Source organism: Petaurus breviceps, unplaced genomic scaffold, assembly GCF_028583685.1.
Source record: "Petaurus breviceps papuanus isolate PSGF00001 unplaced genomic scaffold, PetGlider_PUasm1.0 76, whole genome shotgun sequence".
NCBI classification, from domain to species: domain Eukaryota; kingdom Metazoa; phylum Chordata; class Mammalia; order Diprotodontia; family Petauridae; genus Petaurus; species Petaurus breviceps.
Genome location: NW_027186473.1, coordinates 66,173,874 through 66,198,197, shown reverse-complemented (window position 1 = coordinate 66,198,197; position 24,324 = coordinate 66,173,874). Strand labels below are relative to the sequence as shown.

The 24,324-nt window shown below is 36.9% G+C and overlaps 1 protein-coding gene across 2 annotated transcripts in view; it reads right to left on the bottom strand.

The window, feature by feature from the left end:
* Positions 1-24,324, bottom strand: part of TLL1 (tolloid like 1) — a 341,130-nt gene that overhangs the window by 121,712 nt on the left and 195,094 nt on the right. For both annotated transcript variants that reach the window (XM_069105652.1, XM_069105653.1), the window contains one exon: positions 19,494-19,609. In XM_069105652.1, the coding sequence (XP_068961753.1) occupies positions 19,494-19,609 (116 nt within the window). The remainder of the gene's footprint in view (positions 1-19,493; positions 19,610-24,324) is intronic.

Sequence of the window (24,324 nt, the reverse complement as noted above, 5' to 3'; positions counted from 1 at the left end):
CTTTTAAATTGATACATAAATGCTATCTTTAATATAAATACTACTGAACGCTGAATTAGACTTGGTTTATTTGGTTACAGAAGGTAGAATTAGAAGCAACAAGTGGAATCTGGAAAAGCAAATTAGAGAGGTAGTATTTTTTTTCCTAATGGAAGTTGTCAAGTAGAATCTGGATAACAACTCATCTGATATATTTCAATGACCATTTTGTGGGGTGATAGGTCAGACTAGATATTCAGTCCCATTCCAGGTATGAAATTTTGTGATTTTGAATCGGTACACAAATTTCAACTACCAGCAGATCTAATGAAAAAAAAAAGAGTCATTCCTGGGTACTAAATATCCATGTGCACTTCGCTACTAAAAGTATCATCTCCTTGTTGCCACCTATGCAGCTAGGTGGTACAGTAAATTGGATGCAGAGATTGGAGCTAGGAAGACCTAAGTTCAAATTCATGACCCATTCACACCACATTGTCTGCCTTAATTTCTTCAACTGTAACATAGGGATAGGACCTACCTCCTAGGGTTCTTGAATAGATTAAATGAGATATTTGTAAAGCACAGGGTAGGTGCTTAATAAATGCTTGTTTCCTTCATTTCTTCCTTGTTGTCATCTCTACACCGCAACACTAGCAATAGTTTTAATAAATTAATTTATCTACTGGAGAACACACAGAAATTAAGATGGGAGAGTTTGCAAAACAGTAGATTGATTAAAAGGGAAAGTGGAAGACCACTAAATATAGCACATCTTTGTTTCTAAGACAGCACTAATATGAACATGAGGATAGTTGGTATTTTACAAAACTTGCTATTTACATTTCAAATTTCTCAAGTTACAAATTTTGCAAAGTCTAGTCTTAGAAAATGAAATTTCCTATCATTTTCAGTTCATTGTTTATTTGAAAATTTCCCCACATATCTCCTCTGGACCATGAACCTGATTTTGAACATTGGAATAAGCAAGCATTTTACAAAACATTCAATGGAAAATTATCCACAAAGATTCTTTTTCTCCACTCCAAAAAACTTGATGTTTCTCTAAACTTGCATGTGCAACAACTCCTCTTTCATGCAACCTCAATTTACAAACACTCATAAGAAAGATTCCTAAGCACTTCTTCCCCCAGTGTAGACACTTAGTTACACATCTCTAGGGATTCTATGAAATCAATGCAGTATAAAATTATTCATGTGCTTTAAGTTGAGAACCATTTCTGTCTTCTTTGTTGACTTACATGGAATAAAATATTCTAATAGAGAGAAACAGTGCTTCTGTGCAGTTAATTTAAATTTCATACTGCAATTACAGACTCCCAGTAATCATAGTACCAGCTTTGCTGCTGAAAGATCTCCTTTATCAGAGCTAAGAAAGAAGAATTCAGAATGCTGAAACAGTACTTACAACTTTCTTCCTGGGACAGATCATTATTTTGTGGTACTGAAATTCTTCTTTTCCTTTCTGAAGAAAAATGCAAATTTTCTCTTGTCTGTTCCCCATCATACACACTAAACTCAGGTAAACATCACTCATTTTTTGTCTTTGGTATTCATCAGACATTGAAAAAATCCATAATGGGACAGTTAGGAAATAATTAAAAATTAATTTCTTTAGAGGCCAAAAATTGGGGGAAGTAATCCTAATGAAAAAAAAAATCCATCTTGTTTTTTTTCCTTTCTATTTCAAATGCAGTGCGTGGGTGGAAGAACAAAATTGGGTTGACTTTAATACAATGCACAGAATTCTTTCATTTAAAAAAGATGTAATGGATAAGCTATCCTAAGTCAAAACAGTGAATTAGTTGAAAAATTAAATTCTTCATCTTTGACTAAGGATGCTAAGTAAGCTTATACTTGAAAACATTTGTTATTCTAATGATGTAGCATCCTGTATACAAATGATTCTTTATTTAAAGAAGATCCTCTTTCCAAGAGTAAAAAAAAAAAGAAAAAGAAAAAACACAGAAAAATATTACTTATGTGAGATTCTTTTAAAATTTCATCTAATAATCTACATGATCTTAAAAGTTAATTACTTGGGGTCAGAGAGAAGATGACAGAGTAAAAGCAAACACTTGTCTGAGTTCTCCACCAAACCCCTGCAAACATCTGTAAAAAAAATAGTATAAACAAATTCTAGAGCAGCAAAATGCACAAAATGACAGAATGAAACAAAATTTCAGGCCAAGAAAACCTGGAGGGTTGACAGAAACATCTGTTGCACCAGTCTGAGGGAAGTGTGCAGTCCAATATGGGCCAGCACAGACAGGACAGGGACAGGCCTTCAGGAAATGAATCATAGGTGGCTGTGACAGTTTCAAGACTTCAACACACAAACACCAAAGACAACTTAGAAGGGCAGAAGAAAAGGTCTATCCAACTTAGGTGAGAGAAACAACCAGAAGACAACAAAATCAAAGTTCCTACATTCAAAGCCTCTAAGAAAAATATGAATTGGTCACAGACTCATAAAAAGATTCTGAAAATCAAATATGAGAAGTAGAGGAAATATTGAGAAGAGAAATGAGAGTGATGCAAGAAATCCATGAAAAAGCTTACTAAAGGAAACACACAAAAAAACTGAAGAAAATAATACATTAAAAAACAGAGTAGTCCAAAGGGTGAAAGAGGTCCAAAATGCCAATGAGAAGAATGCCTTAAAAAGCAGAACTGGCCAAATGGAAAAGGAGGTTCAAATGCTCACTGAAGAAAATAATTCCTTCAAAATTAGAATGGAGCAAATGGAAGCTAACGACTCTATGAGAAAACAAGAAACAGTAAAACAAAAACAAAAGAATGAAAAAATAGAAACCAAAGCGAAATATCTCATTGGAAAAATAACTGACATGGAAAATAGATCCAGGAGGGATATTTTAAAAATTATTGGACTATCTGAACGCCATGATCAAATAAAGATCCTAGACATAATCTTTCAAGAAATGATCAAGGAAAACTGCCTTGATATTCTAGAACCAGAGGATAAAGTAGAAATTGAAAGAATCCATGGATCACCTCCTGAAAGAGATCCCAAAAGGAAAACTCCTAAAAATATTGCAACCAAATCCCATTGTTCCCAAGTCAAGGGGAAATATCACAAGTAGCCAGAAAGAAACAATTCCAGTACTGTGGAAATACAATCAGGAAAACATAAGATCTAGCAACTTCTGCATTAATCAATTAGAGGGCTTCGAATATGATTATCTGGTGGGTGGAAGAGCTAGGATTAAAACCAATAATCATCTACCCAGCAAAACTGAGTATAATTCTTCTGGGGAAAAATGGATATTCAGTGAAATAGAGGACTTTTAAGTATTCTTGCTGAAAATACCAATGCTGAATAGAAAATTTGCCTTTCAAATACAAGAAAGAAGTAAAGCATGAAAAGGTAAACAGGAAAAAGAAATCATAAGGGACTTATTAAAGTTAGACTCTTTATGTTCCTACATGCAAAGATCATATTTGTAATTCATGGGACCTTTCTCACTATTAGGGTAGTTGGAGGAAATAGATGGATAGATAGCTAGACAAACAGATAAATAGATGGCACAGGGTGAGTTGAATATCAATGGATGATACCTAAAAAAATAAAGGGGGAAGAATGGAATATATTCAGAGGAGAAAGGGAAAGATAGAATGGGGTAAATTATCTCACTTAAAAGAAGCAAGAATAAGATTTCATAATGGAGAGGAAGAAGAGGGAAGTGAGAGGGGATGAGTGAAACTTTCAGCAGATTTGGCTTAAGGAGGGAAGAATATACACACTCAATTGGGTATCTTAACCTACAGTAAAATAATGGGAAAAGGGATAGGAGGAAGGGGGAATGATAGACAGAAGGGCATACTGAATGGAGGTTATAGTCAGAACACTTTTGAAATGGGAAAGGATGAAAGGAGAAAATTGAATAAATGGGGGGCAGAAAAGAATGGATGGAGGGAAATATAGTTAGTCTTTTATAACATGACTATCATCGAAGTTTTATGTATAACTACGCAAGTATAATGTATATTGAACTGCTTGCCCTCTAAAAGGGGGTGGATGAGGAGGGAAGAAGAGAGAGAATTAGGAACTCAAAGTTTTAAAAACAAATGTGAAAAATTGTTTTTACATGCAACTGTGAAAAAAGAGATACAGGCAATGGGGCATAGAAATCTATATTGCCCTATAAAAATCCGAAGGATGGGTGGGGGGATGTAATGTAATGCCAAGGAAAGGCAACTTCCCAGGTTCAAAATACCAGCATAGGTGCTCTCCATTTTATTCAGTGACCAACCAAGAACAGAGAAGATCAAAACATGACATCATTCCAAATACAGCATTTACTAAGTGTGATTAAATAATCTCCAAGCACTACCCCACCCCAGGACCTTCCAATCATTCAATCAATTACAAAGTCTCTGTTCTAAATACTTCTCCACCCCTAGGCTATACCTTCATTTAGTCCACCACAAAGCCCCTCTTCTCAAATGGAGATTAGTTTCCAAACATAAGGTCAAAAGTTCCCCACCCCTGGATCACAATTGAATCTACCCCAGAGTTACATCAAGTTTAAACACAGCACTTAATACCCAAATGGAGGAATTTCTTCATCTTGACACGAGGCAAGTTCTCAGCAATCTTAGTTCCTGGGGAGACAAGGCTTAGCAAGGCCATAAGATACATTGCCAATCCCTTCATGAATTTATCCTCTGTCTGTAGAACAGTCCTAGAACTCCTGAAAACATTAGCAAAACCCTCTCCCAGGATTTCTGTAAACATACAACCAGAAAATCCTTCTTCAGGGCTTCTGAACCAACAGAAAGGTTCCCAGACCCCTGCAACAACAGCACTGTCCTTCACCAGTGGACAGTATTCATTCTGTCTGCAGGACAGTCTCCAGACCCGTGCAACAACAGCACTGTCCTTCACCAGTGGACAGTATTCATTCTGTCTGCAGGACAGTCTCCAGACCCCTGCAACAACAGCACTGTCCTTCACCAGTGGACAGTATTCACTCTCTGTCTGCAGGACAGTCTCAGGGCTTCTTAGCCAAAAGCCAGGTTCCAGGACTTCTTCAACAACAGGACAAATCTGGCAAAACAACATCAAAACAGACAGACAAAGTACCAGCAAAACAGCCATATCTCCTCAGTCCTTGGCAGCTCAGGGGGCAGGTCTCAAAAGTCCAGGGCAATTCAAAGTGGCCACCAGCAATTCTCTTAGTCTCTCTCTCTCCATGAGGTGCTGCTTCCAAAAAGATCTTCCGCCTCTCTCTTGTCTCTCCAAATCTACGTCACCAGCTCCTCCCAGTTCAGGACTTTCTTTTCACATCAACAAGTCCATCCCACAGGTGGGATTAACAAGCTCTGGGTTTTAACACAATCAATTTGAAAACCAAGCCAATACAGGAGAATCTTTAATTGCCATTACTATCACAGGGGAATAAAAGGGAGGACAGAGGAGAAGGGGTAATCAAAATGCATGTCATGTCTTGGGGGAAGAAGAGGATGGGCAGAAAATTTGGAACTCAAAATCTTATGGAAACTAAAGTTGAAAGCTAAAAATTAATTTTTAAAAATAAAAATAAAGTTGAACTATTTACATTCCTACATGGAAAGATGATATTTATATCTCATGAGTCCTTTCTCAGTATTAAAACACTGGAAGGTGTGAGTTGAATATGAAGGGAAGATATATAAAAAATAAAACTAAGAGGTGAGAGAGAGGAATGTACTGGGAGAAGGAGAAAGGGAGAGGCAGAATGGGGTAAAATATCTCACATAAAAGAGGCAAGAAAAAGCTTTTACATTATTGGGGAAGAGAGCAGAGGTAAGAGGGAATGAGTGAACTTTACTCTCATTGGATTTGGTAAAGGAGGGAATAACATATTCACTCAATTATATATTACCCGACAGGAAAGCATGGAGGAAGGGGATAAGAGATGTATGTGGTGTGGGGCGTGGGGCCGGGGGTGGGGGGGAAAGAAGGAAAAGCAAATGGCAAGAGGACTTGATTAGAAGTTAACGCTTTTAAGGAGGGACAGGGTCAAAGGAAAGAAAAGAATAAATGGAGGGCGAGATAGAATGGAGCGAAATATAGTTAGTTTTTTTTTTTTTTTTTTACAACATGACTGTTATGGAAGTGTTTTGTATGACTACACATGTATAACCTATATTGAATTGCTTGCCTTCTCAATGAAAGTGGGGAGAGAGCAAGGGAGAGAATGTGGACCTCAAAGTTTTAAAACAAATGTTGAAAACTGCTTTTGCATGCTCCTGGGAAATAAGATATACAGGCAATGGAGTATAAAAATCTATCTTGCCCTACAGGAAAATAGAAAAGAAAGGGATAAGTGAAGGGGGGGTGATAGAAGGTAGGGTAGATAGGGGGAAGGGGTGGGGAGAGGGAGACGGGTAGAAAATATGGAACTCAAAATCTTGTGGAACTTAATGTTGAAAACTAAAAATAAATAGGAATAATTTAAAAATAAACACATGCACAGAAAAGAACTTAAAATGTGGACACAGATACATAGGACAATATTTTTTTGCTGCCTTGTTTAATATAAACTTTTTATTTATTTTATTTTTAAGTTACAGAATAAAACAAGCTTTAAAATAATATAGTATAATTTACCAAAAAGATCATTGCACTTGTAACTGCAAATCTATTATGTACAAATTGCTATTCCTTTTTAATATATACTAAAGTTATTACATTAAAAAGTAAATTAGTTTACTTGAAACTTGACTAAAGTTTTCTGTCTGCAATGAAATGCAATGTAGTTATCCTATGATTTCTTGCAATACATAGGAATTTTCCAATCCACATATCAGAACTCTTAGTTGTTGTATCACTTGAGTTAAAATCGACCCAATGGTACCCAGACATCAGTATGCATATTTAAAATCGCAGTTTGTAACTTGACAGAACTATAGACTCCAGACACAAGATAAATCATTAGCTCAAAAGGACAGGATAGCTACAGATATCCAGAGGAAAAATAATAGATCAATTTCTTTCACCACAATTAATAAATTATTGCAAACCAAGCAAATTCAAAATTACCACCACAAAGGGAATTAAGAATAATGATACACAAAAGACGCATGATTCACACATACACAAACACACACATACAATATTAGTATTAATTGATGTTACATTAAAATTATTTAAATAAAAGGTAGTATGATAAGAGGAAAATAATGTGAGAACAAAGGGAACACTGTTCCCCCCACCCCGGCTTTGCCATTAGTGGCAAAGTGCCATTAGTATCATTGCCACTAATTAAAAAGGAGTCTTTGGAAAGTCACTTAACATTTCTCAGCTACAGTTTTCTTATCTATAAAGTTGGGAATTTGTAGTAGGTGATCACGAAAGTCTCTTTGGTTCTAAAAGTCTATAATTTCATGATTTAAAAAAATGTAAATAAGTGTTTCCATTATTAGAAGCAATAAAAGGACAGTGAAAAAGTACTGTATACCTAAAGCCTGGAATCTAACTTAAGAGCTATAAGACCAAGGTCAAATCACCTAACTTCTCGGAGACTCATTTCCCCAGTTGTAAATTTAGAATAACAAACCTGATGCACCTATCTCACCGGTATTGCAAACTGTAAAACATGTTTCAAATTAAATAATGTATGTAAGAGTGGTATGAAAACTTTCAAACACCACAGAAATACAATGTATTATCATTGTTTCCATCCAATTTATACATCTCCCTCTCCTAGACAACTTGCCTCTAAAATTGGCAGGAGTTTCCTCAACATAATTTTGTAACACAAACGAAATCACAGGTCCAAAACAAAAGTACACATTGAAGAAAAATAAATTATTCTTCAGGTAACCTACACTGAGGTACCGAAGCAAATTTTAAGTTGAAGAAAGAGAAAGACAGGAAGGAAGAGAAAGGAAGCTTAGTTACATGTTGGGAAACATAGAATGCAATTTAAGTAATTCCCAAATTACAAAGAATTCATACTTCTAAAATAAATGTATATTCACAAGTATTTATTTTTCTTTTAATTTTAATTAATTTATTTAGCATTTAGTTTTTCCCAATTGCATGTAAAAAAACTTTTACATTTTTTTTTAAATTTTCAATTCCAAATGCTTTCCCTTTCTCTCTCTGCAACCCACACCCTCATTGAGAAAGCAAACAATTCCATATAGGTTATATATGTGAGTCATGCAAAACCTATCCATAATAGTCATGTTGTGAAAGAAAATGACACACACACACACACAAACACACACAAACCCTCAAGAAAAATAAAGTAAACAACTACGCTTCAATCTGTATACAGACAACATCAGTTCTTTCCCTGGGGACAGATAGTATTTTTTTTATCCTAAGTCCTTCGGAGTTGTCATGAATTGTTGCATTGCTGTGAATACCTAAGTCATTCACAGCTGATCATCTGACAATATTGTTGTTACTTTGTACCCAGTACATTTCACTATGCATCAACCATGCAAGTCTTCCCAGGGTTTTTTTTTTCCTGAGTGCATCTTGCTCATCATTTCTTAGAGTACAGCAGTATAATATCATAATTACATACTACAACTTGTTCAGCTATTCCCCAATTGATGGGCATCACCTTGATTTCTAATTTCTTGCCCACAGAAAAGAGCTGCTATAGAGATTTTTGTAAATATAAGTCCTTTTTCAATCTCTTTTGGGATACAGACCTAGTAGTGGTATTGCTAAGTAAAAGGATATGCATGGTGTTATAGTCCTTTGGGCATAGTTCCAATTGCTCTACAGAATGGTTTAATCAGTTCATAGCTCTGACAAGCTTAAATTAATGTCTCATTTTTCCCACATGCCTCCCAACATTTGTAATTCACCTTTTCTGTCCTATTAGCAAAACTAATAGGTATGAAGTAGTACTCTAGAAATGTTTTAATTTTCATTTCTAAAACCAATAGTGAGTTAAGATAGTTTTTTTTTCATATAACTAGAGATAGCTTTGATTACTGCATCTGAAAAATTACATCATTTGATCATTTATCAATTGGAGAATGGTTTTTATTTTTATAAATTTTACACAGTTCTCTATATGTTAGAGAAATGAGATCTTTACCAGAGAAACTTGGTTTAGTTTTTTTTCCCCCACATTTACTGTTGCTAACTGTATTCCCCTCCATTCTATTCCCCCATCCTTGTTTATTCTATTCTCTCTCTCCTTTCACCCTGTGACTCCTCAAAAGTGTTCTGCTTCTGACTACCCCTTCCCCCAAACTGCCTTTCCTTTTATCAATGCCCCCCCCCTCCTCTTGTTCCCTTCCCCTTCTATTTTCCTGTAGGGTAAGACAGATTTCTATATCCCATTATCTGTGTATCTTGTTTCACCAAAACAATCTTTAACATTCATTTTTAAAGAATTTCTGAATTCTCTCCCTTCCTCTTTACCCACCACCCCCTCACTGAGAAGGAAAATATTTTGATATAGGTTATATATGTGTACTCATGCAAAACATTTCCATAACAATTATGTTGTGAAAGACTAACTATATTTCCCCTCCATATATCCTGCCACCCATTTATTCTATCTTTTGACCCTGTCCCTCCTCAAAAATGTTTGCTTCTATTACCCCCTCCCTACTCTATCCTCTTTTCTATCATCATCTACATCTCTTAACCCCTTCCTCCTTGTTTCCTTTAGTGTAAGAGAAATTTCTATACCCAACAGAATGTGTATGTTATGCCCTCCTTAAGATAATTCTGAAGAGAGTAAGATTCAGCCATTCCCTCTTACCTCCTCCCTCTTCCCTTCCATTGCAAAAGCTTTTTCTTGTCTCTTTTCAGTGAGAGAATTTACTCCATTCTACTTCTTCCCTTCTCTTTCTCCCAGTACATTACTCTCCCACACCCTATTTTTACTTTTTAGATATTATCACTTCATACTTAACTCACACCTGCACCCTCTGTCTATTATATATTCCCTCTAACTACCATAATAATGAAAAAGGTCTCATGAGTTACAAATATTATTCAGAAAAATAAAAAGTTTAACCTTCATAAATCCCTTATGATTTCTCTTTTCTATTTACCTTTTCATGCTTTTCTTAAGTCTTGTTTTAGAAAGTCAAAATTTCTATTCAGTTCTGAGATTTTCATCAAGAATGCTTGAATGGCCTCTATTTCATTGAATATATATATTTTCCCCTGAAATATTATATTCGGCTTTGCTGGGAAGGTGATTCTTAGCTTTAATCCTAGCTCCTTTGACCTCCAGAATATCATATTCCAAACCCTTAATATAGAAGCTGCTAAATCTTCTGTTATGTTGATTGCATTTCCTGGATTCTTGAATTGTTTCTTTCGGGATGCTTGCAATATTTTCTCATTGCCTGGGAGCTCTGGAATTTGGCTACAATAGTCTCAGGAGGTTTCACTTTGGGATCTCTTTCAAGAGGTGATTCATGTATATTTTCAATATCTCTTTTATCCTCTTGTTCTAGAATATCAGGGCAGTTTTCCTTGATCATTTCTTGAAAGATGATGTCTAGGATCTTTGTTTGATAATGGTTTTCAGGCAGTCCAATAATTTTTAAATCATCTCTCCTGGAGCTATTTTCTCCATGTCAGTTGTTTTTCCAATGACACATTTCATATTGTCTTCTATTTTTTCATTCTTTTGTTTTTGTTTTATTGTTTCTTGATTTCTCATAGAATCATTAGTTCCCATTTGCTCCATTCTAATTTTGAAGAAATTATTTTCTTCAGTGAGCATTTGGACCTCTGTTTTCATTTGACAAGTTCTGCATTTAAAGGCATTCTTCTCCTCATTGGCATTTTGGACCTCTTTCACCATTTGGCCAACTCTGTTTTTTAAGATGTTATTTTCTTCAGTATTTTTATGGGTCTCCTTTAGCAAGCTGTTGACTGCCTTTTCATGGTTTTCTTGCACCACTCTCATTTCTTTTCCCAAATTTTCCTCTACTTCTCTTACTTGGTTTTCAAAGTCCTTTTTGAGCTCTTCCATGACCTGAGACCAATTCATATTTTTCTGGGAGGCTTTCATTGTAGGAGCTTTGACTTCATTGTCTTCTGAATGTTTGTTTTGATCTTCCTTGTCACCAAAGTAAGTTTCTACAGTCTTTTTTCCCATTGTTGTCTTACTTTCCCAGCCTATTAATTGACTTTTTAACTTTTTTGTTAAACTAGGGCTCTGCTTCAAGTGTGAATGGTGTACTGTCCCAAGCTTCAGGGATTTAGTGCAACTCTTTTCAGATATACTTCTAGAGACCTATAAGTTTTCAGTCTTTCCAAGGTGGTATAATCAAAGGAGAATTGTTTACTCCTCTCCAGCCTATGCTCTGATCTGTGAGTGACAACAAGCATTCTTTTATGTCCTGGAACTGTGCGGAGGGTCCTCTCTTCTTCTCACCCTAGGATTCCAACCCAGGACTGTGATCCAGATCCCAGTATGGACTAAACAAGAGAGTCTCCCTCAGTGCTAGCAAAGAGGTCACTGTAATCTCCTGACCAGTTGTTCAATCCCTTTACCTTCTATGGGTTGAGAGCTCAAGCAGGAGCTGCTGATTCAGTCACTCCCAAGGTTTGTTCCTAGTTTGCTGGGGCTATGCCAGGACCAAAGATGGATCACACTCCTCTCTAACCCAGATCTGACAGATTGTAAGTTTTCTTTGGCATTTTGGGACTGCCAAGTCTGGAAGCTGAAATATACCTTTAGGATTTTGGTCCAGGAAACTTTCTTCATCCGGAGTGTAATATATGCCTTTCAAAAAGCAGTTGTTAGCTGCATATTGTGCTTTGGTAGAGACTGAACAACTGACTCTGGGCCATAAAGTGACATTTAAGGCCTGGAATCCCAATGATGACCTGGGGAATGAGTAATCCAGCTTCTCGCAGAATTGGACATGCCCAAGAAGCCAGCATAGTTAAATGGAAGTGGTATATTCAAAATAGAGCTAAAACTGGCAAAAGTGGAGTCTCCACCCTACATGAATCTATAGCTAACATTGGTAGTGAGGGACATGGCACATCCCCTGAACCAAGGCAACAGTTGGTACAGTCCTTGGTAAGATGGAATGATGGATATGATGGACTAACTGGTGAAGAGAAGAAACATGAATGGTTTACTGATGGGACAGCAAAATATTTGGTCCAAAAAGGACACTATAAAATAGTAGCCTATAAACCATGTACTTGAAGGACTTTGAAAAGTGCTGGGATAGGTGGAAGTAGTCAATGTGCTGAACTTATGGCAGTATATCCAGCCATCAAGACAGAACAAAGAGGACAATGTCATAAATTCACTGATTCACGAAAAATCAAAATTGGGAAATTCATGGCAAACAGGTCTGGGGCAAAGAATTATGGAAAGATATCTGGAACATGTCCTTGGTTACTGATGTTTCAGTTTTTCATGTAGGTGCTCACATGGCCCTCACCACGCCATAACGTGAGTACAATGCTCATGCTGATTGACTAGCAAAGATTGCTACTGAACATACTGTACCTATTTTAACAACAACTGATGATCCAATATTAGCAAAATGGGTCCACCAAATGGCCAGCTATTTAGGATTCCAGGCCATACACCAGTGGGCACAAGATCAAGGTATTAGTATCTCCCATTCAGTGTTAAAGCAGATATCAGAAGGATGTCATATGTGTCAATTGGAAAAGCAGCAAACTGTCCTTTGGGTAGTAACTGTAAAAATAGAAGAGGAAAGGTCCCAGCCCAAATCTGGCAAATAGATAATATTGGTCCACTACCACAAGATAAAGGATGCAGATTTACATGTACTTGTGTTGACACCTATTCAGGTGTACTAGTGGCTTGTCCTTATAAGAATGCAACCCAGAAAAACACCTGTAAAACTCTAGATCTCATAAATCTATATTATGGAACCCCAATGCAGATTCAAAATGACAATGGATCACATTTCAAAGGTAATGAAATGAAGAGGTATTGGATGATAAACAATATAGAATGGATATATCATATTCCATATTATCCACAAGCATCTCGGTTAATTGAAAGAATGAATGTATTATTGAAAGAACAGTTAAGGAAGTTAAATTTCAATAATTCGTATCAACAATGGAAGGATAATTTGTTCGTGGCTTTATGTAATTTGAATAATAGACCATTGGGAGGAAGCATACCTCTAGCCAGAATGATGACCCCAAATTTGCAAATTAGAAAACAACAAACACATAAGATCACAAATATTGAGTACTAGACTTTGAGGTCAGATGTCCCAGCACTGTATCAAGGAACACCTGGTTCAGTGGGGTATGATTTAACATTGTTAAGAGGACTTTTGATTGGATAGAAAAGAAATAAGAAAAATTTCCACTGGAATATGCATAAGAATCTCTAAAAATCACTTTGGACAGATTTTATCCAAATCATGATTAGCAGCTCAAGGAATACATGGATTGGCTGGAGTAACAGATTCTTATTATCAAGGAGAAATTGTTTTGACATTCCATAATTTAGGTGAAGAGCCTATACAGATTTGTAAAAATGATAGGATGGTTCAAGTGATTATCGTTCCTTGTAAAACAATACCACTTGCAAAAACTGACCCTCTTTCCATAATAATTATCAGAGTAACTGAAAGATTTGGTTCTATTGATAGAATGAAATTGAGAGCTAAAATATGGGCAAAACGGAAGTCAGGTGATGTTCCAGAGGCTGCAGAGATTATAGCATATGGGAAGGATAACACTGTAACTATTAAATATTCAGGAGAAGATGATTAAAAAATTGTACCCCTAACTCATATATTCCAAAGTGAGTGAGGATTAAATAGTGGGCTCACGGACTCCAGTAGCATGGCTGTTCCTATATCTACCTTGTTACTGGTTATCGTCTCCTTGTTTCTTCTTGGCTTTTTATCTGTTCACCTTGTTTGCTAGATTTGGTTCTGCAGGCTTGGTACCCTCCACCTGTAGATGCTTGATAGCTTAAGCTGGATATCACCCCCTGTCCACAACTGTGATGTGTCTCCCATGGACCTGGCACCAAGCACATTCCAAATGCTGGCTAAAGAACTGACCTTTCAAATGGGGACCCCTTGGGACAGGGACAGCTCTACATCCAATTTCAGCAGCAAGTAACCATGGAAGAAGAGACCCTTATCCCAAGATTTTGGGATCCCATTTGTTGGGAGGGGGAATCAAGCCCCACCTTAAAATATTGTTTTCTGTGTTTATTGTGTGCTATCCTTGTTATATTGTTATAAAATTCTGTTGACACCACTTGCTCCTAAAACTCTTATTAACCTATGTAATGAAATATATTGTTAATGTATTTTTGGCAAATAAGGGACATGAAAATCTTGGGGCTAAATGCTATAATAATGGGATCTGAAGATCTTCCATGCCTTTTGAGCTTGCTGATGTAGCAGGAAGGGGTGGGGCAGGAAGGAGCCAGAGACAAGTAGGAGCCAGGCTGGAGCCAGCATGGTGATTGGAACTGGCAGCAGCGGCAGTGCAAACTCCTTTTTTTTTTTTGAGCCAGCTAGAATTTCTGCTAAGGACTCATGCTGAGGACTTCCAAGGATAGGAACTGTGGGGGGCAATAGCTGCTGGAAGTAAGCTGCATGAAGGCCAAGTAGTTACCATGAGTGAGAAGAGGAGGATCTTGCCTGAGGTAGCATGTTCTGTTTTGGAGGCTTGAGAATGTGGGTGTTTACTGCATTAGCTACATGTGCCAACTCTGTGGCTACTGTGATGGCTTTGACTTTCTGGTTTGGGGACTCAGTTTTCTGATATTTGAATAAATGTTCTAGCTATGTCCCTCATGTAGAGAGCCTCTTACATTTTGTGATCAATAACCATATCAGCATATTCATAGTTACTATAGGCACTGTGAATGTTGCATTCTAGATAAACAGCTCAAAGCAAGAGTGGTTACCCTTTTAATGGTCCCTTGTTCCCCATACAATCTGCAGGCCAGGAGCTCTGGAAGCAGCCACGGGGCAGCAGTTGCAGCTGCCTTTCTGCCACCACCTCTCACCCTGTGTGCAGGGCTCTGACCATGCTCTTCTGTCACCCAGTCCCATCAAAGTTTCTTACAGACCTTTTACTTTTAAATTTTTGGCGTTTATGGGTTTAGAAGTCTGGAAACGACCACAGCTGCTGGTGATTCACTCTCCTGAAGTCTGCTCCAGCCGTTCTGTGCCACTGGTTTGGGGCAGCCCCAAGTCTGGGCCCGCGCAATTCACATGGGACTGTGCTCGGCTCCTGGCCTAGTGTAATAGATCCTTCCTGTTGTCCTATCAGGCTGCCTTCAGTGGGAGATTTGTTTCTCTCTGTCACTTTGTGGGCTCTGTATCTCTAAAATTTGTTTAGAGCCATTTTTTTTACCAGTATTGGAAGTGGTTTTAGAGAGAGGAAAGACAAATTTCTGCTTTTACTCTGCCAACTTGGCTCCACCCCCTTGAAGGGATATTCTGAAAGTACGTCTACACATATTACTTCCATTTTCAATAAACTCCAGCAGTTCCCTATTAACTCCAGAATCAAAGAAGAAGTTCTCTGCCCAACATTTAAAGCCCCTGAAAACCTGACTTCGACCAAAGCTGGTTATACATTGCATGCCTTCACATTCCCTAGAGTCCAGTCAAAAATAGCCTTTGAATTGTTCTTCACATTCAACATTCTCTCTTCAGTCTCTTTGACTTTGTCCAGATTCTACCTTATGTCTGTCTTGTCTCCTCATTTCAGCCTCTCAGAATCATCTCAAATATCACATTACATTTCATGCCTTTCCTGATACATCAGATTGCTAGTTTCTCTTCTTTCTAAAAATTTTCTTTTATTTATTTTGAGGATATTCTGGATAGCCTTATGTAAGAAAACATTGCCTTTGCTAATCAAAGGCAAATTTACTTGAGGAAAAACACCTACTTTCTTTCTTGTCTTTAGATACCTATCAATTAGCACATTGCCTGGCATGTAATAGGCATTTAATAAATGTTTATCATTTGATGATTAATGTCTATCATAAAAACAATTCACACAGTGGTTAGTATTTCATCTGCCCTTACTATAGATTTATAGTTCAAAAGCCACTTTCATATCCTAGATCACATTTGATACTAAAAACCACCATGGAAAGGAGAAGAAGTAAAGAAAGCAGAGAGAGTGAAGGAGGAAGAGAGGGTGGGGAGGAAAGGCATTGGCACCATTTCTAATTGGAGACCCCATCAAATTCAAAGAGGTTCAAAGTCACAATGAACAATGGTAGAACTAAGGTTGATGTTTTCTGGATCCAATTCCAGTGCTTATTCCATAGCATTATGTGATCTTCTGGAAAAGATCACAGATCAAGAATTACTGAAATTGGGTCAGAAGAGATAACAGGGGTTTTTTTTGTATTCTATTCTAGAAAGTGAGGGAAAAATCCATGGATGTGGACATGCTACATGGTCCACTGGTATGTATGCAAGATTTCTTAGGAAGGTCATTTCTCCCAAACAAGTGGGATGATAAGTTCTCTAGTTTAAACTCTGTGGAAATACATAGATAAGGGCTTCATGGCCAAAAATTTCATAATTGGGTCGCCATTTGTACCACTGGAGAGAATATATCATTGCTAAGATCACAGATTAAAAAACTGTTATTCCACATCACATATTTCATTATGGTTTCCCATTATGTTTCATAACAACAGTAATTAGTAGATACCTACTCATTTTTTTTCAACTTTTGCTTCAATACTATCAATTTCATGGAATTTCTTTAGAATTTTAGAATACTCAGAATAACTACAAACATTTTGATGATGAGTTTCCTTTAGTATTTATGATGAATTTTTAATTATTCCATCTGTGGCCATCTGTGGTTATTCTGTGGCAAATGATAAATGTTAACCTAGTTTTCTACTCTTACCAGAGTGTTTTAGGACATACTATGGATGATCTGGGGAAATAAAATATTTTTAAATTTTTAAAAAAATAACAAATCCATTGCTGCTTTTCCCATTCCCATCCTCCAAAAATTAAGAAATTCATTCTCTAAGCCAAATATAAACAGTCATTGGACTAACCAATGTTTTGAATTGTACACATTACAACCTGATTACCAAAAAGTGGAGGCCTGTACTATTTATAGTGCTGCTTAACATGCCATTTTATTATTCTTCCAAAGGTCTTAATGTGGTAAAACAGGCCTTATCAGGGCCTGGTTCAAGTTCCTAGAATTGTGCTCTTCTATCCAAATTAAAGCAAACTTTTTTTCTTTTTTTATTAATCCTTAAGCCCTACCACTTCTGTTTCACTAGAGTCCAGGTTTCCTCAGGAATTGTTAGAAGAGGGAATGGAGGTTTCTAAATGACTATGTTCATAAACTCTCCAATAGAATAATCGAATTTTATATTTTTAATGGGGTAAGGCAGGGCAATTGGGGTTAAGTGACTTGCCCAAGGTCACATAGCTATTAAGTGTATCAGGTGTCTGAGGCGGGATTCGAACTCAGGTCCTCCTGACTCCAGGGCCAGTGCTGTATTCACTGCACCACCTAGCTGCCCCAGAATAATAGAATTTTAGATCCAGGAAGGACCTCAGAGATCATTTAATCCAACCTCTTCATTGTACAATGAGAAAACTGATGAAAAGAGAGGTCAAAGGTTTATTTCAGTATAAAACTCTAAAGAAATAACTTCCTTGCATGAGAGAGCTAGTCAGTGGCAACCAGAGAAATAAAAACCGCTCCCTTCTAACTCACTGCTGATGCTTGTCCCACTACCGTGTACTGCCTGTGCGAGAAACCCTCATGAGTGAGCCTCCTTTCTGGCCTATTCCTTCATCAAGGGATGCCCTATAATTTCCCCTACATGATGATGAACCCTTCCCCCATCACTGCCATTAGACTGCTCAACCTACCTTAGTTGTTCTATGGGTGGCAAATCCATGTACTTAATTTATCCCACTTAAAAGATAAAGTATGAGAAGCAGGTATTTGCATAGATCATAAAAAATAAAACCTTGTTATCTTATTTTTAAAAAGGATTTGACAAAGAGCCTCAAATAAGCAAAAAAGGATTTTCAAAAAAATATATTGGTCTTATATGAACAAACTTATTTAAAAAGTATAAGCCTAGCATTATAAATCTGAAAATAATTTCCTATAGCACTACAGAAGAAAATAAGAGTCACACTGTACTCAGCCCTAGTCATCCTTTATTTAGAGACAGACTCCTTAACCATGGAACCAGCAACCCAAAAGGGGCTTGTAGATATATTTCAAGAGATGTGTTAAGGTAGATGAGAAAAAAATAAAAACTACATCTACAAAGATTCTTTTGTAATTCTATGTAATTAATTTTATGTATTTAAAAACTCATTTTTACTAAGAAAGAATCTCTAGCTTTCTGAAAATCAGAAACATCTAAAAACAGTGGAACACATTACAAACTAGTAGGTCCTAATCTCTGTGGAAGTCTCCAAATGCAAGGAAACAGTCTTAAGAAGAGATTCTTAGTCAAGCATGAGTTGGCTGATGGCTCCTGATACTCCTCCAACACATGCTGTGGAAGTTGCATTCCATGGAAAATATGCAATTTCTTCCTTATGAATCCTATTGAATTTATTAATATTTTCATATGAAACATCACAGTGTGTTATCATTAAATGTGATAACCATAATTACAAAGCCATTTGTGTTGCCAGTAATAGGAGAGATTCAGGCTACAACTCATATTAAGCACAGTGGAGAAGAAAGTATCTTCAAAGGTTAGAGTCTAGATCAGTTTCTGTACTTTTCTCTGGCTTCTCATGAAGTAGAATCTTACAAGGAGTAACTATTATTTGAGTGGATGCAATTCGACCCATCTATAACTTATATCTGTATGGCAAATGAATAACTGAGAATATCACAGATAAAAGTATTTTACATTATCCTTACACTTAAGAAAAGGGAGTAACCCTTTCTAAGTGTCAAAATATCAGCATAGGGACTGAGGCAATCCATTGAGGCAGCCTGTCCCAACTACTGGAATAACAATGAAGTATTTTCACTGCTCCCAAAATGAAGAAAGGGAAGTTAAAATGTAATGGTGTAGGGGAAGAACTCAAAACATTAAATTTTGTGCTTGTGCTATTTCATTGAGTTTCACAAGTATCTGTCAACAAGATTATATACCATAAAAGTGGCTTTCTGGAACATGGCATAATTCTTTTCATTCACAAATTCAAAGAGTGACATAAAACTCAAAAGTAATATCTGAGATAGCTCTGTACTTCAGAGAGACAAGACATCCAAAAACAACATCCAAAAACACAACATAATTAGATGAATATGAGGCAATGCAGAATCATGAAATTGTATACACTACTAAATAACACCTTGATCATAGTGTCTTAATGCATTCTTTTATGATTGTCTCAAGGCCTTCAGTCTCTCACTTTGGTAGAGTCTTCAAAAAAAAAAACTAAACCAAATTCACTTTCTAAAGAACATATGTGCTACCTAATTTACATTAAACTGAAATAAAATGTTTCTTTTTTTGTAAAAATACCTTTTCCCCTGGAGTCACAGAAATTCGCCATATACAGTGTGTATAGGAAGGATAGCCATTTGGAAATCCAGGAGAAGAAAAGTTCCCAGTAGACTCCTGATGTGTTTCTCCACATGCTGAAAGAAATAAGATGAGGTAAATGAAAACTATTCTATATACCCCAGGAGGAGAGCAGAAGTGCCTTCTTTCCAGTATTCTGTCAAATTTTTAATTCAATCCAACATTATTACAGATATGTTCTTTGGTATTGAGAATGATAAGAAATGATTTTTAAAAAAACAACAAAGCTATTTCTTTTATAGGCTCACTTCCCTTTATTTATGCTTTCATGCTGTTACTAAAATTCCCATACAACGATGTAATTTTGATTGCTAAAAGTGTTTGCTAATACTAATACTTCATTTTGGCACAGAGATGACCCTGGGAAGGTCCTCTGGCTACATAAATGGAAAAAAAAATCTCCAGCAGTACTATCAAGCAAGCTATTAACGCTGAAACTATAGTCCCAGTAATTTATCATGTGTTTGCAAGGACTAGGTTTGGTTAACTCAGAGAAGCTTTTATCACCAGAATTCTGACCCTTTTGAGGATTTAGTCCAGGAACAATTCATGACTAGAGAAAAATTCAAAATGGTCCCCAGCCCCAACTGCTTTTTTGACCATTCTACAATGGCAATACTGGAGTGTGACAAGTGAGATCTAAGGCACGGAAGGGTGGTGATATGCTTTGATGGAGAGAATCCTCCAAATGAGAAAATCTGGACCCATCAAAGCAACAACAAAATCTTAATGCTGTATAAGTGACAAGCATAAAGCAAAATTATAACATTAATAAGGTTATTCTTATAAAGGCTTTATGTGTGGAAGTATTTTACAAAGCATTTCAAAAACTGTTCAAATTAGATCAATATTTTTCAAATTCACTTCATGGATCTGTCCACTCTGTTATGCTTACTTTCATTAATATGATCATAAGATCAAAGTAATAGTTTCTGTTTACACATATGCAGCACTAAGATGGAGAGACAGTGTGGCAGAGAAGATACAGAATTGACTTCATAGTCAGGAAGACTTAGTTTTAAGTCCCAATTCTGATACCCCAGGCACCCATCTAAAACTATTCATTGGAAAGCAAGAATTTACCATCTATACACTGATGAAATCACAAGTATGATATATTTTTTGAGAATAAAGTTACTAAATATTTTCACGTCAATTATTTTATTTGATATTAACAACCTTGGGAAAAAGTGTTTCATATCCATTCATACATTGATGATTTTGCCCACTGAAATGATTTCTTTCCCTGTGACAAGATATAATGGTAATAATAATTTGAAGATCTTCCCTAACCACTATATTGGCAAGCAAAGAAGTAGTTAACACCTTGTTTCAGCTATTTAACTATTTAGCACCTTGTTTCAGTTCAGTTGTATCAAGTATTAAGATCCAGAAGCTGTAAATTCCACAGTGGGAGGAACTTGCTGATGTGACAGGAAGGGGTGGGGCAGGCAGGAGGATAATGACCAGGATAAAAAGTTGAGCCCCAGCTGAAAGTGAGCCAGAACTTCTGGGAGCAAGCAGCGTGGAGTTGAGGAGCTACCATGAGTGAGAGAAGAACATTTTTGCTTGAGGGAGTCTGTTTTGTTTTGAAGGCCTGACAGAGGGAAGGTTTGGGAAGGCTTGGGAATGTGGGTGTTCGCTGCATTGGTTATGTGTACCAACTTTGTGGTTACTGTACTGAATTTGACTTTCTGGTTTGGGGACGCGATTTTCTGGTATCTGAATAAATTATTTGGTTCTGTCCTCCAATGGAGAGCCTGTTACATTTTATGATACACAACTACACCAGCATATTCATAGCTGCTGTGGGTGCTGTGGATACTGTGAATATCACATTGGTATTGCACAAGAGAAACTATTTGGAAGCTGAAAACAACACTCAGTTAATACTACCTGAGAGTTTTATCATCACTAATTTCAGGTACTAGCAATGAACATTCATCAGTAAGACCAAGTAGGTATTCAATTGTACCAACTGAATGAAGAGTCAGAGGTATTCTGCTCTGCACACACTTTAACCCTCCCTTTTCCTCAAGCTGCCCTACCCAATATCAAGACTTCTCCTTGGGTAGAAATCCAACTCTGGGAACTTGTGCTCTCCCATGAACACATCCACTGGCTCAGCCTTCTCAGCATCCATCCATATGGTCGTGTCACACAGTGGCTACACCCCACTACATTAATAGTGTGACATGCCAGCCCCAAAGAGCTACAGAAATTTTAGGTACAGTAAGTAAATGATGCTGGTGGTATAATCTACCTTGATCTGACAACATATAGTATGCTGTGCTCAGATCTGCACACCACACTTTAGAAAGTGCATAGATAAGCTAGAAAGCAGTGATCCTCAAAATGAAAGGTCTTGAACTGATACCAAGAGATATTTACTCAACCCATCACAGAGTGGTAACATAGGGTCATCCCACCTTCACTGTGATAGCCAATTGTGGGGCATGACAATCAAAGCATTCCTTATATTTCAAAACTATACTCTTCTAACTACTGGGAAAGCTGCCAACTTTAACCCTTCTGAGTCTGTCATTTTCCCCTCAGGGCAGTGATAACCTAAACTAACCCTTACTCAAAACAATGATGCAGGTATCATTAGGAAAATTCTGCCCTAAATCCCTGGCCCTTAAACACCTTCTGGCTACAACAGGGATTTGATACATGGAAAGCTTTGCACTATGCGGAAGTGACTGGTGGATAAAAACTCACTTTCTTCCTTTTTGTTTTGGATTAGGACAAATGAGTTATACAAGATGAACAGACATATCTAGATAACGATAAAAAACTGATAATCATCATGTTATCTTTCCTAAAATTTACTCAACTTTTGTAATATGAGAGTAATTACCTCCCAAAACTCCAGTGACTCCCTATTGCCTGTAGGATCAAGTATTGTTTCATCCTTATTTTAAACTTTTAAATGTTTATTTATTTGACATTATACACAGAGTCCTCAGTGCTAGAAAAAAGACCCCTTGAATTTCCTTCTGACCAGTTGTTCAATTCTCTTACTATCTGTGGGCTGAAAGCTCTGGAAGCAGTCACTGCCCTTGCTGCCACTGATTCAGTCACTCCTAAGACCTGCTCCTTGTTTGTTGGACTATGCTCCCCTCTCAACCAGGTGTGACAGACCTTTCCTGTTGACCTTCTAAGTTGTACTTATTGGCCCTGGGCTGAAATGACTGGGAACCACCACTGCAGCCAATGATTCAGTTTCCCCAAGGCCTGCTCCAGGTTTGCTGCAGCCAGGTCTATGCTAGTGTGGTCTGTGCTGTACTGCACTCCTCTCTCACCCTGGCGCAACAGATCTTTCCTGCTGCACTTCAAAGTTGTCTTAGATTGTAAATTTGTTTCACTCCATCTTTTTGTGAGTACTGTTGCTATAAAATTTGTTTAGAGTCATTTTTTTCTACCATATTTGGGGCAGTTTATGGGAGAGCTTAGGTAAGTCTTTGCTTTTACTCACTCATCTTGGCTCTGCCTCTGACAGCCCTGTCTTAAATTACGATCTTTATCACCTTCTTCACAGTCTCCTTTTTCACCATTCCTAGGGCTCTTTCTGTTCTCCTGATTGATGGCTGCCTTGTCAATAGCTAATAAACATTTACTAAGTATATGGTAGGCATTTCAACAAAACATCTACAGAGTTAAATAGAAGATATATAAGGTCAAACTAACACAGTTTTGAGGCTCATTACACTAGATTTCCCCAAGGCTGAATTCTTTGAAATTAAGGCAAAATGGTTCTTTGGTCTCAGAAGAAAAAAAAAACAATGCTCCTTAGGAAAAATCCTTTAAATAAAATTTGTAGAAATAGTAGTTTTAAAAATGCATTTATAGGACCTGCTTACATTTATAAGTATGCATTCACATAGAAACTCATGAGTACATACACATAAATGTATAAACATAGAACATATATATTTATAGAAAAATTATTCCTACCAAATTTTTATATTCCAGTTTCAGGTTGCTGACACCCAACATGTTTTCAAAGTCCTTCATTGGCAATCACCCATGGAGGATAAACTAATTTTAGTATACAACTAAGATAAACAACTCTTACAATACACCTAGTATACACACACGTGCCAGCACACACAATGAGTAAACATAATGTTTCAAAAGTCAAAAATTGTCAAGCTCTTATTTATTTTGTGGTAACTGATGGCACACTTTAAATCCTTAATTAGTTTTCTCTAAACCTTAAGATACTCCCAGGTCACAGTGGCATTATGGACTTGGAAATACAAACATACTTTTGGCATTAGCTTGATACAAGCAGAATTAATATGGCAATACTACTGTATATAATTCCACCCCAACAGAAAAGGTGAGGGGGAAAGACAGATATATGTGGAATCACAGAGCCTGGTTTCAAATTGTAGCTTTTACAAGAGTGTAACTCTGAGCAAGTCACTTAGGTTCTCCAGCATTCTGTTTCTCAGCTTTTGAAATGAAGTGCTTAGTGAAAACAGTAATGTGAAAGAAAACAACATTGAAAAAACTAAGAAGTCTAATCAATTCACTGACCAGTAATGATTTCAGAAGACTGATGAAGAGTGTCTCAGCTCTCAAAGAAAAGTGATACTTTAGAGGTACAAAATGAGAAATATGCTTTTAGAGTCATCTAGTGTATTGTTTTGTTTAACTAGGGGGTTACATTTGTAACAATGGAGGATTTGGGAATGGGAAGGAAAAGAGGGAAAGAGGGAAGGAAGGAAGAAAGGAAGGAAGGAAGGAAGGAAGGAAGGAAGGA